Raw genomic sequence first — 19,324 nt, 5'->3', positions numbered from 1 at the left:
ATGCCCTCGCGTATGCATGCTTTAATTTACTATGATTATGCAATTGTATGCTGTATTTGAGTAGTAGTAGTTTGGGGGTGTTACATTAGTGGTATCAGAGCACGGCCGGTCATTCGGCCAGGTTATGAATTTATTTGATTCTGTTGTATCTGATTTGTGTGTATGACACAATCGATACAATTTATTTAACAATCCTTGTTGTTGTGGTTGGTGTAGCAGGAAGATGGTTGCTAGAAGGAATGATGATGCACTTGCGGCGGCATTGACCCTGTTGGCTGGTGCCATTCTACAAATGGATGCTGGTGATCGAGAGCGTGATGCTGGTGAGTTCCGTGCTTTGGGGAAGTTCCAGAGGAACAATCCTCCAACTTTTGAAGGAGCTCATGAACCTGATAAAGCTCAAGAGTGGTTGAAGGCGATTGAGAAAATCTTTCAAGTTATAAACTGTTCAGATGCGTAGAAGGTGCAGTTTGACACTCATATGCTTCAGAAAGAAGCTGAGGATTGGTGGCGCAACACTGTTCAGAGATTTGATGAGGATGGCATTGAAGTTACTTAGGCACTTTTCCGTGATGCTTTTCTGGAGAAGTATTTTCCAGAAGATGTTCGTGGAAAGAAGGAAATTGAATTCCTTGAGTTGAAGCAAGGTAATGGTACCATAGCTGAGTATGCTGCAAAGTTTGAGGAGTTGATCAAATTTTGTCCCTATTACAATACTGCTAATGTTGAGAGATCCAAGTGTCTTAAGTTTGTGAATGGCTTGAGACTTGATATCAAGAAGGCAATGGGTTACAAACAAATTACGAGATTTTCTGAGTTGGTTAACAAGAGTAGGATCTATGATGAGGATAGCCGTGAGAGTGCTGCTCATTACAAGTCCTTGCATGATAAGAAAGGAAAACGGAAATTCCGAGGGAAGCCATATGATGGTAAGAAGAAAGCTGGTGATGGAAATAAGCCGAGTGGGGGAGGATCTCACACTTCTGTCAAGTGCTTCAGATGTGGTGTTGAGGGACATCGTGCTCCCGAGTGTCCTAAGGGCGATGTGACTTGTTTCAAGTGTGGCAAGCAAGGTCACAAATCTTTTGATTGCAGAGTTGGTTCAAATGTGACTTGCTACAACTGTGGTGAGCAAGGGAACATTAGTACCAAGTGCAACAAGCCTAATAAGGAGCAAGCCAAAGGGAAAGTGTTTGGATTGTCCGGTGCTGATACTTCTGCTGAGGAGAGATTGATTTGAGGTACGTGTTTTATTAATAATATGCCTTTGATTGCTATTATTGATACAAGTGAGACACACTCTTTTATTTCTTTGGATTGTGCTAAGAGATTGAATCTTGAATTATCTGTTATGCGTGGAAGCATGGTTATTGATACTCCGACTATGGGTTCAGTGACTACTTCATCTATTTGTTTGAAATGTCCATTGAATATTTGTGATAAAGATTTTGAAGTTCATTTAGTGTGTCTTCCATTGAGTTAACTTGATGTTATTTTGGGAATGGACTGGTTGATGGCCAACCATGTCTATATCAATTGTTTTGCGAAAGCTGTTCTTTTTCTTGAGCCAGAGAAGGAAGGTGATTTATTCTTGTCTACTCAACAAGTGAATCAATCCGTGCGAGATGGTGATGAAGTGTTTATGTTGGTGGCAAGTTTGAAGCTTAGTGAAAATGGACAATGGGTGAATTTCCAGTTGTTCGTGATTTTCCTGAAGTGTTTCCTGATGAGGTTAGCGATTTTCCGCCTGAACGTGAAGTTGAGTTCAGGATTGATTTGGTTCCTGGTACTAGTTCGGTATTGATGGCTCCGTATCGGATGTCACCATCTGAGTTGAAAGAGTTGAAGAGTTAACTAGAGGATTTGCTTGATAAGAGGTTTATTCGTCCGAGTGTGTCACCGTGGGGTGCACCTATCTTGTTAGTTAAGAAGAAAGAAGGTACTATGAGGTTGTGTGTGGATTACAAACAACTGAATAAGGTTACTATCAAGAATAAGTATCCGCTTATGAGGATTGATGATTTGATGGATCAGTTGGTTGGTGCTTGTGTGTTTAACAAGATTGATTTGAGGTCTGGGTATCATCAGATCCCTGTAAAAGCTGAAGATATTCAGAAGACTTATTTTAGAGCAAGGTATGGACACTATGAGTATTCAGTGATGCCTTTCGGTGTGACGAATGCACCTGGTGTATTTATGGAGTACATGAATCAAATTTTTCATAAATATCTCGATAAGTTTGTTGTCGTGTTTATCGATGATATTTTGATATATTCGAAGAGTGAAGAGGATCATGCTGAGCATTTGAGGATTGTTTTATCTATATTGAAAGAGAAGCAATTGTTTGCTAAACTTTCGAAGTGCGAGTTTTGGTTGAAGGAAGTGAGTTTCCTTGGCTAGTGGTGGTATTTCGGTTGACCCTTCTAAGATTGAGGATATATCTCAATGGGAAGCACCAAAATCTGTGTTTGAGATTCGTAGTTTTCATGGTTTGGCAAGTTATTATCGAAAGTTTATTGAAGGCTTTTCTAAGTTATCTTTGCTGTTAACGCAGTTGACTAGGAAAGGTCAAGCTTTCATTTGGACGACACAGTGTGAAGCTAGTTTTCAAGAGCTGAAGAGGAGATTGACTACTGCTTCTGTTTTGATTTTACCGAATCCATCAGAACCATTTGTTGTGTATTGTGATGCTTCTTTGAAGGGTTTAGGAGGTTTGTTAATGCAGAATCAACAAGTTATAGCTTATGCTTCAAGGCAACTCAAAGTGCATGAGAGGAATTATCCGACTCATGATTTGGAATTAGCTGCTGTTGTGTTTGCTTTGAAGATTTAGAGACATTATTTGTTTGGGTTGAGATTCGATGTGTTTAGTGATCACAAGAGTTTGAAGTATTTGTTCGATCAGAAAGAGTTGAATATGAGGCAAAGAAGATGGTTGGAATTCTTGAAGGATTATGATTTTGGTTTGAATTACCATCTTGACAAAGTGAATGTTGTAGCCGATGCTTTGAGTAGGAAATCTTTGCAGATGTCGATGTTGATGGTGCAAGAATTGGATTTGCTTAAACAATTTCGAGATATGAGTTTCGTTTGTGAAGAGACTTCTTTTGGAGTGAAGCTTGGTATTTTGAAGCTTACTAGTGGAATTTTGGATGAGATTCGAGAAGGTCAGAAATCTGATTTGGTTTTGGTAGATCGATTGACATTGATAAATCAAGGTAAAGGTGGTGATTTTCAGATTGATGAGAATGTTATCATGAGGTGTCATGATAGAGTTTGTGTTCCCGATGTTTTGGATTTGTGAAAGAGGATTCTTGATGAAGGACATCGTAGTGGTTTAAGTATTCATCCTGGTGCTACTAAGATGTATCAAGATTTGAGGAAATTATTTTGGTGGCCTGGTATGTGTCATACCCTGATTTTGGTTCTAAAAGTTTTCCCAATCAATCATTCATTTGCATTGCTCCTCCTCATGACCATTTCATCTGGTCATGAGGCAACCCACCAACTTGCTTTGTTTAGACTTGCTATCACCTACTATTCCATAAACTTTTGGGCTTTTCCTTTTATTTTAGTATAAGAAAATTAACCTACTTAGTCAAGCAAGGTTGGGAACCTCTCTTCACTTGATAGAATCAGGTGGAGCCTCATGACTTTCGTTCTTGTGTACCATTTCAATCCATGTTTTGTATCCCTCATAAAACATTATTCATCCCTCATTGTCATATTACAAGTTCGCACCTTCTTTCAAAGAAATTTTGTGTCAAGTGCAAGTTTTTTTTGTTTTGGGTCATCATTCATATTCATTTTCCCATTCATTCATGATTCAAAGAAATTCCATACATATTTCTTCATTCATATTCATTTTCCCATTCATTCATGATTCAAAGAAATTCCATACATATTTCATCATTAATATTCATTTTCCCATTCATTCATGATTCAAATAAATTCCATACATATTTCTCCATTCATATTCATTTTCCCATTCATTCACGATTCAAAGAAATTCCATACATATTTCTCCATTCATGTTCATATTTCTTCATTCATGATTCAAGAAATTCCACCCATATTTATTCATTCACATTCATATTCTCCATATCATATTCAAAATTCTATTTCATATTCAAAATTTTCATTCATATTTCTTCAATCACATTGGAAAATTTTCCATTTCATATTCAATAAATTCCACATACTCATTCATATTTCGATCACTTCATTCATTCATTCAAGCATAATCATCCATTTATGTTGCATGTGAATAAAGTATCTCATCACATGAATATATGGAAGTTATAAGGTACAAGGAAACAATTTTGTTTTGCCACAAGGTCACCCATTTTCATTCACATCAAACGTTACAATCATTACAAGTCATAAACTTACAAATTTACAAAAAAAAGTTGGCATTTGGACCAAATTCAACTCACCCCAAAACCCCAAGAATCCCGATCCCTACTTCACTCACACATTGCTCTGCCTCTTCTCTCTCTTCTCTGCTCTCACCCTGAATATCCTGGACAACCATGGGTGACAAAGGAGGAAAATCATGTCCGATTTGCACTAAGGAGATGGACCCGACTGATCAGCATCTGAAACCATGAAAATGCGGCTATGAGATATGTGTGTGGTGTTGGCATCATATAATGGAAATGACACATAAGGATGAAACTGAGGGCTGTTGTCCTGCCTTCTGTTCAGCTTATGACAAAGAACGCATTATGGCAATGGCAACTAACTGTCGAAGATTGGTTACTGAAATGAATTCACAGCATAAAAAGAAACTACAGAAGATGAAGATTTGCTTCAGCGTAGGGAGTACTTTGGAAGGTATGGCAAGGTTTTGAAGGTGCCAATATCTCGTACTGCAACAAGCATTATTCAACATTCTGCAAACAACAATTGTTGTGTGTATATAACTTACTCAAAAGAATCTGAAGCAGTTCGATGCATTCAATCGGTTCACTTTTTTTTGTATTAGAAGGTAGACCATTGAAGGCTTGTTTTGGAACAACAAAGTATTGCCATGCATGGATCAGAAAGGTGCCTTGCAACAATAGAGAATGCTTATATCTACATGATCATGGTGCTCACGAATATAACTTTACAAAGGATGAATTAGTATTAGCATTTGCAAGGAGTAGAGTCCTACAAATCATTGGTGCTACAAATAATTTGCATCTCCGTTTTGGGAGTGTTTTACCTCCACCACCAGATGAACCTAGACATTACCAATCATACAACACACTAGAGTACATGAGCAAAGACCAAGCAAAATACAATTTGCTGCACCATAAGCCAAACCTGAACTAATCTGCAATCCAGTCTTACGATAGCGCCAATCCTGCAGGGTTTGTCTCCAAACAAGCCAGATAAAATGCATATTAGTCTAACATTAATAAATATCAAACCATTAGAACCATGCTACTATAAACAAATGCATTGCACATTAACAGAACAACAAACAAATGGGAAAGAAGAAAACATGGTGGAAGAGTATGGTTTAATCTCATATGGAAGTGTTAAGGATAATACATCAGTAAGGTGGGACAAGTTCACAACAATAATTTTTTTTACTAACAGTAAGGAACCAAAGTGGAATTGAGAGGGACCACAAGGGTGCAGACAAAGGTCCCAAAGCATTCTGTACCGACGCTCACCACTACTCCTATTATTTCATGCCATCACTAACAGTAAGAAGGGAGAGTGAAGGGGACCACATAGAAAGATTAATCTTTGTGCTTCACAAATTCTAGGGGGCATTGCCTATAGATAAACAGAAAAGTGGAGCATTCAAGAGAACGCTAACGAACAAGAAGTTCTGCAAAACAACAAAAAATTTAAAAAAGGAACCTAGAGTCTGCATTTTCGGAGAGAACACCAGGGCTTCATTTTGACGCCGTTTTGGAAAAAATCCTACTGAGACCAAAGCAGATGAGCCAACGTGCACCGGAGTTGAATCACCGGAAGAGAGAGCATTCGAAAGGAGGATCCAACATCATCATTCCAATCGTCGTTGATCTCTTTGTGATCAGGTAAATCTCTCATTGTATCATCGCTTTGGGCGCCCGACTTAGAGAAAGAAGAATATAGGATTCATTTCGGTTTGATCTTTTTTTTTGTTCTCTTTGATTTGCGCTTCATCATCGTCCTCCTTACTGTTTATGTTTGGGTTTACTTTTGCGTTTCCTCATGTTTTGTTGTTTTCGTTTCTCTCTGTGACCGTCTACTACTGCTTGAGGAAAGGAGAAGTTTTCTTTGGTTTTGGTAGTTGTTTCCCTTTTTAAAAATGTTCCTTTTAATTGATGTTTAAAACAATTAAATTCTATTTATTGGAAGGTGGACGCCGTGCCATTAAAAGTTGTTATGGCTTTTTGTTTCTGCAACTTTTTCATAAATACTGCCAGTTAATGCCAGCAATAACATCCTTCGTTGACTGAGCCTAACAACCATGCGGCTAGGGTTGACCATTTTGATTCCCTCACTGTTTCCGCGTTTGGGCCACTCCTGAAGCGGGTCTTCAATGGCCTGAGCCCAAATGGTCTAGGATTCTTGGGCTTTACTTTAAACCTAACCCAGCGGCCCATGTTTGGTTTATTGATGTAGCTTTTTTTAGTTATTTTCTTCTTATGTACGTTAGTTGCTAGTAGCTTAACAACTGATAGCTCATGACCGGATGGGTGTGAAGCTAATTCATTTCCCCCTAGTAGTGGGTTTGATACCTGTGTGTGGCATGTCCAGGATTTGATACACATTTATTTTTCTATTTTATTTCTTTTAATCTCTTTTTATATTTTATTCTCACTTATCTGATGCTCGTTAATTTCGCCGTTTGTCCTTGATTTTATTTTATTAATAAACATCGATTTTAATTTATGGATTCAATAATTCCCATGTTGTCATTCCGTGATTATTTTATCGATATATTGATAGTATTTCGCCGTGTTTTTATTTATCGCACATGACTCTCCGATGGTTATCATGATGTGTAAACCGGATTTAAGCACATTACCTAGTTGTTGCTTTCTCCTCAATTTCCACCCACCTTGCACGTCTTTGCGTTATGTGACTTTGATTCGCATCCTCGCATTCTAATTTTAGTTCGTGCACGTCCCAATTTTACTTCTTTCAATTTAATTTTCAAAGGTGTTGTAAAGATGATTTATGTTCGATATTTTCTTCACATGGCTTACTCTTGGGCCTTCTTACAATGAGACGGTTCCTTGTACACCTACACTCATACATTGCATTACTCTTTGGTTGAGACCGATTTAATTATTTAATTATTTTGAATCCCCATTCAATAAAATGTACCCCCACTCCCATGATGTGTAATAATTTTACTGTTTTATTTCTTTATTTGCTTGACTGTTTAGCTAATTACTAACACAAGAATAAAATCAACTTCTTTTCGAAAATATCAAAAATAATGACTCGATCCAATGTCGAGTATTTTCTCAATAAAAAAATCAATAAATTTCTATCCATTCCACTTCTTTCAAACCATGTCACTCAAATCTTTCTCAAACGCTCATCAAATGCTTGATCCAACGTCAAGCCATTTTCATAATAAAAACTCGAAAATACTTAATTCCTATTTAACACCTTTCAATAAAATGGAAATGGAACATGGTGGATACCACACACTCTTGAGACTAGGATTCGAGATGGATTTTCGCCTATCTTAGCTCTCGCCATCATCCCAAATTTGTTAATGCGGTTTATTCAAACCCTTTCTCAATCAAATCTCAAAACACATAAATATATTAAACCTTTTCACAAATAAGATGGAAATGGAACATGGTGGATACCACGCATCCCTGAGACTAGGATTCGAGATGGATATCTCGCCCAGTCAAGTTCTTGCCATTACTCAAAACACATTCAAACAATGAAACATTTTCTCGCCGCCGTGCGATGGACCCTTAAACCCTTTCTCAAATGAAAGGTACTTTGTATCAAGACGATGCAAACAAATGTTTCTCCACTTGTTTTGGGTAGTCCAACAATGTTTTCATCGATTCACACAAAGTAGCTTTCGCTAAAATTGACCAACAAAGAAACATTTTTCTACCCAGAACTACGTAAGCCTTGAGTTCTCTATTGCACCTGGAGATACGTAGGAGCAGGATTCGTAAATCTTGTCAGGCCCATTAATAAAAAACTTAGGTTTAGTCCCCTTCATTGAAAACCCAAAAACATTCTTCTCTCTTCTATTCTTTCTTTCCCACATAACAACTCGAGAAGCCTAACATTCCAAACTATCACTAACGCGCACAACTAACCTAATGGTTCCCGTTGAGTACAACAGACGTGAGGGGTACTAATACCTTCCCCCTACGTAATCGACTCCTGAGCCTTGATTTGGTTGCGACAACCATAATCATTATCGTTCTTTCTTGGTTTCTCCTTTTCTTTTTAGGAATAAATAAAGTTCGGTGGCGACTCTGTTCAGTCCATCATTGTGAGTGTACGATTGCACTTTGCTAGGCCGTATTCTCATTTTTTCTAGGTACGACAGATGGAGAATCTGCTGGGGACAACTGATTTCCCTAAGTGAGTCAAGCCTAGTTAGGACGCTTGTGTGCTTTTGTTTGATTAATTGTGTGGCTTTTCTTTATTACTTCTATTATCTTTATTTTTATATTGATATATCTATTGTATATTGGTTCCATTGTGATGCTGGTATTTGGATATTTTGATTGCAAACCATGTAGGAAAGACTCTATACCCGAGTCTAGAGTGAAAAAACATAAGATATGACGATGGTTGAGTAGTACAGACTCCCAAGGTGAATACTTCGTAAGAGTCGGTATGAGAACCTCACTTAGAGTAGATCCTTTTGCAAATATTGTCGCCCGAGGTGAATACTTCGTAAGCTTCAATATTTCAAAGGGGTCCATAACTCTAAGAACCTTTTAGAACATTGAACCTCTGGCCAACTAGGAATGATGGTTGCGTAGTATGGATTCTCGAGGTGAATGCTTCATAAGAATCGGTATGATAACCTCGCTCAGAATAGATTATCTAGATGGAGTTGACGATCGAAAAGTATTTTCCGTAAGCGTCAAACATTCTTTTGAATCCGTGACTCTGAGTACCCTGTCTAGAACCAAAGTCGATGGTTGCGTAGTACGGACTCCCGAGGTGAATACCTCGTAAGAGTCGGTACGAGAACCTCACCCAGAATAGATTCCCTTGATGGAGTTGATGACCGGAAAGCATTTTCCGTAAGCGTCAAACATTCTTGTGAATCAGTGACTCTGGGGGTCTTTTGTAACCAAACCCTAGATCATACCCGGTGAGAACCCCGTTTTGGAAAGTAATCAGATTTATCCATACCTCGGACCTTTGAACATGTACCAAAAAAACATTGCATCCATCCATTCATTGCATACGCATAAAAAGAAAATATCTTAGTTTGTTTCACATTGTATCAGGAATTCAAGACTTGTTAGTAAAATGAATCCTGAGAGAAGAAGCACTTTTCAGTTTAAATACAAGAAAGTGGACCTTGCCAGCCTGCAGAAGTTGAGTGCCAAAGTAACACCGATCAAACTCAACAGCTTTATGTAAGACTATGGAAGAATTCTAGACATCTTAAATGAGAAGATGGACATGATGACTATGGTGACTATTACTCAATTCTATGATCCACCTCTACGTTGTTTCACATTATCTAATTTCTAGTTGGCTCCTACCTTGGAAGAGTTTGATAGGATTGTAGGCCAAAATTTGAAGGATCATAATTCGTTTCCTAATTTTGATGAAGGTATCCCTCCCAAGAGGATAACTTTAGCTTTGGGTTTGAATGTTTATGAAGTTGTGGACAATTGGGATGTGAATGGGGCTTTCAATGGTTTTTCTAGAAAGTTTTTGGAAGATCAAGCTAAGAAGATGGAAAAAGAGGGGAATTGGAAAGATTTCTATGTTGTGTTAGCTCTGTTGGTATACAGGATAGTTATCTTCCCAAATATTGACCATTTTGTGGACCATCTGGCTGTGAGGATCTTTCTCTCTGGTAACCCTGTACCATTCATCCTAGCAGACCTTCATTATGCTCTCTATGAGCGTCATGAGAAGAAAGGAGGAACCATTTTATGTTGGGCGCAGCTGTTGCATGCCTGGTTTAGATCTCATATTCCTGAAGAAGGCCCTTTTGTCTCAAAGGAACTCAAGCCCTCTCAGAAGTTAGCTTTTCTCACCTCCAATCATGTTAAGTGGTACATCAGGGATTGGGAAACTGAGGATGTTATTGTCAGCATTGGAGACTTCCCTAATGTACCTTTGATAGGAACCAAGGGTTGCATCAACTACAACCCTGTGTTATCTTTGAGGCAACATGGCTACCCTATGAATGACCCTCTAAAAGCTGAAGCTTTAGAGCCCTTCATCTTGCACAATGCTGAAGCAGATCACCCCACGGTGAAGAAGATCAAGAGGTCATGGAAAGCGATTATCAGAAAGGGTAAATAATTGGGTAAGAGAAATGTCATCACTCGAGAGCCTTATACTTGTTGGGTGCGAGAGAGGGTTCAAATGGTTAAACTACCTTTTCCATTTTATCCTTCTATCTATCCATTGGTTCCTGAGCCAGAACCCATATTACTTGAAGATGTGGAGAAGCTTAATGCCCGTATTAAGGAGTTGGAGTTGGAGAATATTGACTTGAGGATTAAGCTTGGCCGATTCTCGGTAGAGAGTGGAAATTTGAAAGATAGTCAGCAGAAGAAGGACAAAGAACTTGAAATTTCCAACAAAAGGGCCAAGGAGTCTGAGGCAAGAAGAGAAAAGTTTGGACAAGCGCTCTACGATACTAAATCTGTGTTCAAGACGAAGGAGGAAGAGTTGGATAAAGCTGTACTCCGGATCCAAAAGCTCAATAAAACTCTGGAGTTGACTCTTGAAATGAAGAGGGAAGCACGTCTGATTTCTGAGATTCGTACTCGTGAACTTGAGAACACCGTTTAGAAGTACAAGGATGCTTGGGAACATAAGAAGTTGAGGACTGAAGAGTCGGAAAGAGTTTGTACACGTTTGAATTATCAGTTGGAACAAGCCGATGCTAGGATCCAGGCACTTGAGGGTATGGATAAGGATGTTGCCTATCTGATGTTGCTGAATGAGTGCAGATACTAGAGAAACCTCTATAGAGACATAGAGGTGACCAAGGATGAAGACTTGCGCATCATTCAAGACCTCCAAGGACTTTATGATGAGTGGAAGGGAAAATTTCTGAGGTTGTCCAGATTTGCAAATTCCATCATGCAGGAGTTACCTGAGAAATTGCAAGAAGCTGATTGGTGCATGTGTCCAGACAACACTTCGCATCAAGTTTTTAATTTCATTAAATTTTGTAAGATGAGGTTGGAAGGGCTGACTATCGACCTTGCTACGGTTCGGAAGGCCCGTATGCCGTAGGCATTTGTTTGTATTTGAACTTTGTTCTAAATTTATGAAAAAATTCTTTTAGGATTCATTTATTGTCTTTTATTGCTTTATTGCTTTGAATACTTGCGAACAAACATTTTGGCATTTCTGAAATGAATAACTGAAACTAACCAAGAGTTTTACAAACAAGATGCATTCATACATGCATTCATACATTTTCAAAATAGAGTCTCACTCCGTCCTTTCTTCCTCCAGTTTCATGTTGAATCTTTAACATCCGTACAATACTCGCGCCTGAGCAAGACAAAGGATGGATAAACAAGAGCAAGAAAGTGCTCGAGTTAGAGTTGAATTAGATGAGATCAAGGGGGGAATGTCCCAGATGAGAGAAATGCTCCAAGCTTTATCGTTCAGATTTGAAGCTCCACAAGAGACCATGATTTTGAAGATCATGGGCCCAACAGTCGAATTCCAACTTCATAGGTATTTACCTTCAACCCTACCTCCATATGGGTTACCTTAAGACTTCATCCCTCGAGCGGAAGTAGTGCATGACATGGGGAAATCTGTCCAACAAGCTATGCCATTGCCGGTTTACACCGAGGCACGCCCAGTCGTCCACACTGTTGCTCCACCAGCTGCTTATGCTAGGCCTATTCCACACTTTGAAGATCAACATCATCTGTATCAGACTTCCTAATCATCCGTTAGTGGTGGTGAAGTGAGATTTGAAGATTTCAGAGAAGTAAAGGAGAACATGCAACTCCTTGAGAAGAAGTTCTAAGCATTGGAAGGAGACCACGTCTTTGGTTCTGCTGCCAAAGAAATGTGCCTTGTATCTGGGTTGGTAATTCTGAATAAGTTTAAAACTCCAGATTTCGACAAATACAAGGGGCATACTTTCCCAAAAATCCACCTCATCATGTATTACCGTAAAATGGCTGCTCACGTGGAAGATGACAAGTTGATGATCCACTGTTTCCAAGATAGCTTGAGTGGGACTCCCTCCAAATGGTATTTGAGTATGGATCAAAGTAGGATCAGATGCTTCCAAGACCTATCATACGCCTTCATCAAACACTACAAATACAACATGGACATGGCGCCTGATAGAAGACAACTGCAAAGCATGTTCCAACGTGACAAAGAGTCCTTCAAGGAATATGCTCAAAGATGGAGAGAACTGGGTTCTCAAGTTGAACCACCTCTTGTCGAAAAGGAACTTGCTGAACTATTCATTGAAACTATTCAACCCCAATTCCATGAGAAGATGGTTGGAAGCGCTTCTTTGGGTTCCTCCGAGCTTGTTGCTATAGGAGCTCGCGTTGAATACGGCTTGAGAAATAGTAAACTTGTAGCTGTGGCCGGAACTTCAAGTGCTAATTCGAAGAAGTTCTCTGGAGGGTTTCCCAAAAAGAAGGAAGGTGAAACCAATGCTGTGTCTATTGGCCAAGGAAGAGCCCCTCCAAGAAGAAGACAACAACAATATTCACAACATCAGTATGTTCAACAACCTTTTCCATATCAGCAGCCTATATATCCCGTTCAGTACGCCCCGCAACCATATGTAGCTGCTGTGACGCCCCCCTTTAATCAACAACCCGCTCAGGCTTATCAACCATCTCCAGTTTATCGACCAACTCCAGTTCAACAACGTGCTCCTTCTCCCCCGATTTATCAGCAAGCACCAGCAGCTCCTACCTATCAATAGCCGAGAGCTCATGCTCCAAGACAAAATGCTCATAATCAAAACAGGAGACAGGGGGATAGGGAAACCTTCAATCCAATTCCAATGTCATATACTAAGCTTTTTCCCTCTCTGTTGCAAAAAGGTTTGGTGGTTCCTAGACCTATGGGACCTCCACCCGATCGTTTTCCACCATGGTACAACCCTAATGCATATTGTCCTTTTCATGAGGGTGCCCCCGAGCATGACCTATAGGGTTTCTATGCTTTGAAGCATAGGGTTCATGAGCTGATTGATAGCAAGATTCTGTCTTTTAGGGATATGAGACCAAACGTGAAGAATGATCCTCTTCCCCCCCATGGAGACCCTACAATGAACATGATTGAAGATGCCTCTGATAGTGGTATGGTTGAGAAGGTTGATGATGTTAAAACTCCTTTGGCAACATTCCATGCCCGGTTAGTGAAAGCTGGCCTGACTGATGTTTGTCATGACAGATGTGAAGAGTGTGCCACACACCCAAGGAGGTGTCAGATGGTACGTGATAATATTCAAGACTTGATGAACAAAGGAGTGATTCAAATCTCTAGTGTTGCAAAGAATGAAGATGTGTCAGTAATTGAACCTTGTTTCAATTTACCTGAACCGGTTGAAATCCTTTACTATAGTAGGAGAAAATGGTGCCTGTGAATAGTCATCCATCACCTGTTGTGATATGTATGCCTACGTCGTTTCCATATGAAAGCACCAAAGTTGTGCCTTGGAAATATGAGATTACTGATGTGGATAAGATCATTGAAGGAAGTGAAGACGGTGAAGTGACAAAAGCTGTGAATGAAGATGTCACCAATATTGCAGGAATGAGCAGAATGACCTATAGTGGTCGAATTTATACGCCTGAATTCAATGTGACTCCTCAAGTACCAGCCAAGGAATCTATAGTTATGGCTTCTGCTAAAGAACCCGAAGTGGTCAAATCTGAAGATGCTGTTGAGATCCTAAAGTTGATAAAGAGAAGTTATTACAAAGTTATGGATCAGCTGCATCAAACACCATCTAAGATTTCTATTTTGTCTCTGCTATTGAACTCCCAAGACCATAGGGAGGCTTTGTTGAAGGTGCTTGCCCAAGCTCATGTAACACAAAACATATCAGTAGACCAGTTTGATGGGGTGGTTGCAAACATCACAGTTTGCAATACTTTAAGCTTTAGTGGAGAGGAATTACCTGAAGATGGACAAAATCACAATTGTGCTCTCCATATCTCAGTGAAGTGCAAATATGATGATTTGGAAAGATTCTTGGTTGATACCATATCTTCTTTGAATGTGATGCCAAAGAGAATTCTTACAAAGTTATCTTATTAAGGATCAGACATGAAGCCCAATGCCTTGATAGTGAAAGCTTTTGATGATTCCCGGAGAACTGTGATTGAAGAGGTAGAACTGCCCATATTGATTGCCCCTCATATATTCCTGAATACTTTCGAAGTCATTGATATTAATCTGACGTATAACTGCTTATTGAGGCGTCCCTGAATTCATGCTGCAGGGGCAGTTACCTCCATTTTACATCAAAAAATGAAGTTTGTAGTGGACAATCAATTGATCATTATTTCTGGGGAAGAGGACTTTATGGTTAGTCACCTTTCATCCTTTAGGTATATCGAGGCTGATGAGGACGCTTTGGAAACTTCTTTCCAAGCTCTTGAAATAGCCAATGCCACTTTTGTGGAGATGAAGGACCCTGTTGGGAAAGCTTGTTCATCTTTCGCTTCTCTAAAAAGCGTAAAGTCTAGCATTGAAGGAGGAAACCCTAAAGGTTGGGGGTCAACTTATTGATGTTCGTGAGAAGCATGATCGCTTCGGTCTGGGATATATGCCTTCCGCTGCGAGAGGAGTATGAGTCCCTGCAAAGGACAACACCCGAAGCATCCAGGAAGTATTCCTCGATACAGGATTCATCCATGGAGATCAGGTCAATGCAATTGAAGACAACACCGAAGATGAAGATGAGCCATGTTTGGTTTACCGGTGTGAGACAACTTTGAACAATTGGAAGGCGGTTGAGATCCCTGAAATTTTTCCTTTGTCAAAGTAATAATTTTTGTTTTTCTTTTCAAATCCTTAGCTCTGTCCAAGGCTAATGGATCATGTTGTAGGGCACCTTTTCATTTTCAAATAATCATTATCAGTGAATAAAAGGCATTTTGTTAAATTCTTATTATTCATTTATTTGCTTTCTCTTAAGAAAATGGTGATCTTTTCAAAAACAAAATAAAACTTTTTCCATTTGTGCATCTTTTATTTTACTTTTCTAAAAAAGTCAATCATTCAAACATGCCGAATAAATGATAACCCCGTTGAATCCAATGACTCTACTCCCTCTCATAACTTTGACTACCCTATCTACCAAGCGGAAGAAGGGTGAAGAAGATTGTTACATCCCCAACGAATTGGCAAGGTTGCTCGAGCACGAGTCCAAAGCCCTTCAGCCACATAAAGAACTTGTGGAAACAATCAACCTTGGCATAGAGGAAGAGAAGAAAGAAGTTATGGTCGGGACCACACTTGAAGCAAGCGTCAAAGAGAGATTGGTCAAGCTTCTACAAGAATATGTGGATGTATTTGCATGGTCATACCAGGATATTCCAGGCCTAGACACCGACATCGTTGAGCACAAGTTGCCGCTTCAGCCAAACCTCCCGCTAGTAAAACAGAAACTCCGAAGAACAAGACCAGATATGGCTCTAAAGATTCGTGAAAAAGTCAAACGACAATTTTACGATGGTTTCCTCGCAGTGGCGAAGTACCCACAATGGGTAGATAATATTGTACCTGTGCCTAAAAAGGATGGCAAGGTAAGGATGTATGTTGACTATAGGGATCTAAACAAAGCTAGTCCAAAGGACGATTTCCCTCTACCACACTTTGATACTCTGGTAGACAACGCTGTAAGTTTTGCTGTATTCTCCTTTATGGATGGATTTTTTGGATACAATCAAACCAAGATGGCTCCAGATGACATGGAGAAGACCATTTTTATTACCCCTTAGGGCACCTTTTGCTACAAGGTGATGCCTTTCGGTGTCAAAAATGTCGGGGCAACTTACCAAAGAGCTATGGTCACTCTTTTCCATGATATGATGCACAAGGAGATAGAGGTCTATGTCGATGACATGATCGCTAAATCTAAAAATGAAGAAGATCATATGAACCATCTAAAGAAGCTGTTTGAACGCCTCAGAAAGTTTAGGATACGATTAAACCCTACAAAATGCACATTTGGTGTCCGTTCAGGGAAGTTGATTGGTTTCATCGTTAGCCAACGAGGAATTGAGGTGGACCATGACAAGGTCCAAGCTATACAAGAAATGCCTGCTCCACGCATCGAGCGAGAAGTTAGAGGGTTCCTTGGATGTTTGAATTACATCTCAAGGTTTATCTCACGTATGACGGCCACATGTGAGCCTATTTTCAAATTGCTTCAAAAAGATCAAGCAATTGAATGGAATTTCGACTGTCAAAGTGATTTTGAGAAGATCCGTCAATACTTGCAAGAGCCCCCTATTTTGATTCCACATGTCCCAGAAAGCCATTAATCATGTATCTGACTATGCTCGAAGGGTCAATGGGATGTGTGTTGGGACAACATGACGAAATTGGTCGGAAAGAACATGCTATTTACTATCTGAGCAAAAAATTTATCGATTGTGAAAGTCGATATTCGCTTTTGGAGAAAACTTGTTGTGCGCTAGCATGGTCCACTCGTCGTTTGAGGTAGTATATGATTTGTCATACTACTTTGTTGATCTCGAAAATGGATCCAATAAAGTATATCTTTGAGAAACCTGCCTTAACTGGAAGACTTTCCCATTGGAAGATGCTCTTGTCAGAATATGATATCTAGTACGTAACCCAGAAAGCAATCAAGGGAAGTGTTTTAGCAGAGTATCTCGCTCACCAACCAGTTGAAGACTATCAGCCGTTGAAGTTTGATTTCCCTGATGAGGATATCATGGTGATAAAGGATTGTGAGATCCCAGGCCCAGATGAAGGACCAGAACCAGGATCTCGATGGAAGCTCGCATTCGATGGTTCCACCAATTACAATGGTCATGATGTGCGAGCTGTTTTGATGAATCCAAATGGCGGCTTTACCCTTTTGACAGCAAGGTTGTGCTTTGATTGTACGAATAATGTCGCAGAGTATGAAGCTTGTATTCTTGGTATTGAAGCCGCAATTGATCTCCGAATTAAGATCCTTGAGGTGTATGGTGTAGGAGAATTGCCATCCAAGGCGCAGCGGAATTTAAAAATTTCTCCATTTAGTGATCCTTACGAATGGGCATGATCAGTGATAGAATCGTTACCTCTTGTGGCAATTCAAACCTTTGGTGCAGACCTCTGATAATGATCAAAACCTTTGATACAGATCCACGGGGCGATCACGAACGTTGAACGATGACAACATCTCTACTCAGTCCACACGAACGGATTCCTTCAATCGCAGTGCTAGCTGTTATGAATGAAGGCTTTGAGTGAGAGAAAGAGGGAAACAAAATTCCAAGTCTCTACTTGAATTTCTGTCTGAGTGGATTGGAGTGACAATGCTTCTACCCAAGGGGTTCTATTTATAGAACCACTTGTGTGGGCTTCAAGCTAAAAATCCCACTTAAGTGTATTTTGGCCCATATCTTATAATATGCCCAAAATCACTTAAGTATTTGGTACCTTACCATATTTCGTCTCCCACTTAAGTGCACCGTACCTTATGGTGTTCCTTAGTTACTATATCTCTCATCAATCCGTCCTTTGTGTGTGACCCTATAGGTTTTCGCGGCGTTGGCAATTATATTAAATCACGCATTTAACATAATAAACAGTGAGCGGTATCTAGCAACACATCACTGCTACCCAAGTCACGAAAATGTCATGTGATCTGACAAAACCTCCTGTGATAATAATTATGTGTATAATTACCCCTTTGCCCTTATGTCTATATTGAACACAAGGTATAGACCGTGTCACCCTTGTCCAGTTCAATATTGGGCCCATAGACATTTATCCTGTTACGCAGGATTGGCAAATTCCATCTAGGACACTCATGTCCCTCAGCATGCTTCGTGGAGTACCCATCAACTGTCTTTATGGTTATCCAGTTACGGACAACGTTGGATCAGCAATAAAGCACTCGACTCTACATCTAGGATCCATAGTGGTTTCAGGTCGAAGAGTGGTATACACTATTATCACCATGAGAATAACTTATGACACTTTGCATAACTTTCTATATAGTATTCTCATAGCGGGTCAATCCGGTATAAATATTACTCCTAATATTCATACCTATGTTTAAGACTTGATAACTCTTTATCCATGATCCATGAGATGTGATCGTCAGTCTACAAACATAATAATCTTAATGCTTTAATGTTATCCCACTTCACATTAAAGCTCGACTACGGATACTTTAAGAACAGTGCCCTTATGTTTAATGTGTTCTCATGATTAAGTCATACTTAATACATTAAACAGACTATCTATTCTAGGGACTTTATTAATCAACCATAATAAAGAAAATGCCTTTTATTATTAATAAATAATTCAATACAAGTACCAAAAGTATTGGCCTCTAGGGCTTACACCAACAATCTCCCACTAGCACTAGAGCCAATCAGGCATACCCCGTATGCCCATTGATCTAGTATGGCCATCATACTTCTGCTGCGCAAGAGGCTTTGTCAGTGGGTCAACTATATTGTCAAGTGTAGGAACTTTACATATTTTCGCACAACGCCTAAGTATGTGTTTGGATCGTTGGTGAGATCTAGGCTCCTTAGCTTGTGCGATAACACCATTGTTATCATGATAGAGACCAATGGGATCCACAACGCTAGGGACTATGCCAAGTTTATTGATCCAAACAGCTTCCTTTGCTGCACTTAAGGCAGCAATATACTCGACCTCAGTTGTAGAATCAGCAACTGCATCTTGCGTTGAACTTTTCAAGCTCACAGTGCCACCATTTAAGCAAAACACATAACCAGATTGGAATCATTCATATTAAAGCGTCTCAGCACTTTGTCTATGTATGTACTCTGACTTAGGCCAAGCAGTTTTGTGATCTATCTCTATAGATTCTGATTCCTATTATATAGGCTGCTTCACCTAGGTCCTTCATAGAAAAGCATTTCCCCAACCAAGACTTTACTTGTTGCAGGGTAGGGATATCGATTCC

General features: G+C 39.6%; 1 protein-coding gene across 1 annotated transcript; it reads left to right on the top strand.

Moving 5' to 3' along the window:
- Nucleotides 1-784: 784 nt before the first annotated feature.
- LOC127079685 (uncharacterized) lies at nucleotides 785-1,240 on the top strand. Its single transcript, XM_051020067.1, has one exon. It carries the CDS (start codon nucleotides 785-787, stop codon nucleotides 1,238-1,240), a length of 456 nt encoding a protein of 151 aa, XP_050876024.1.
- Nucleotides 1,241-19,324: the final 18,084 nt, after the last annotated feature.

The sequence above is a fragment of the Lathyrus oleraceus genome, chromosome 5 (genome assembly GCF_024323335.1).
Source record: "Lathyrus oleraceus cultivar Zhongwan6 chromosome 5, CAAS_Psat_ZW6_1.0, whole genome shotgun sequence".
NCBI lineage: Eukaryota > Viridiplantae > Streptophyta > Magnoliopsida > Fabales > Fabaceae > Lathyrus > Lathyrus oleraceus.
This window is presented reverse-complemented; position numbering and strand designations above follow the sequence as displayed.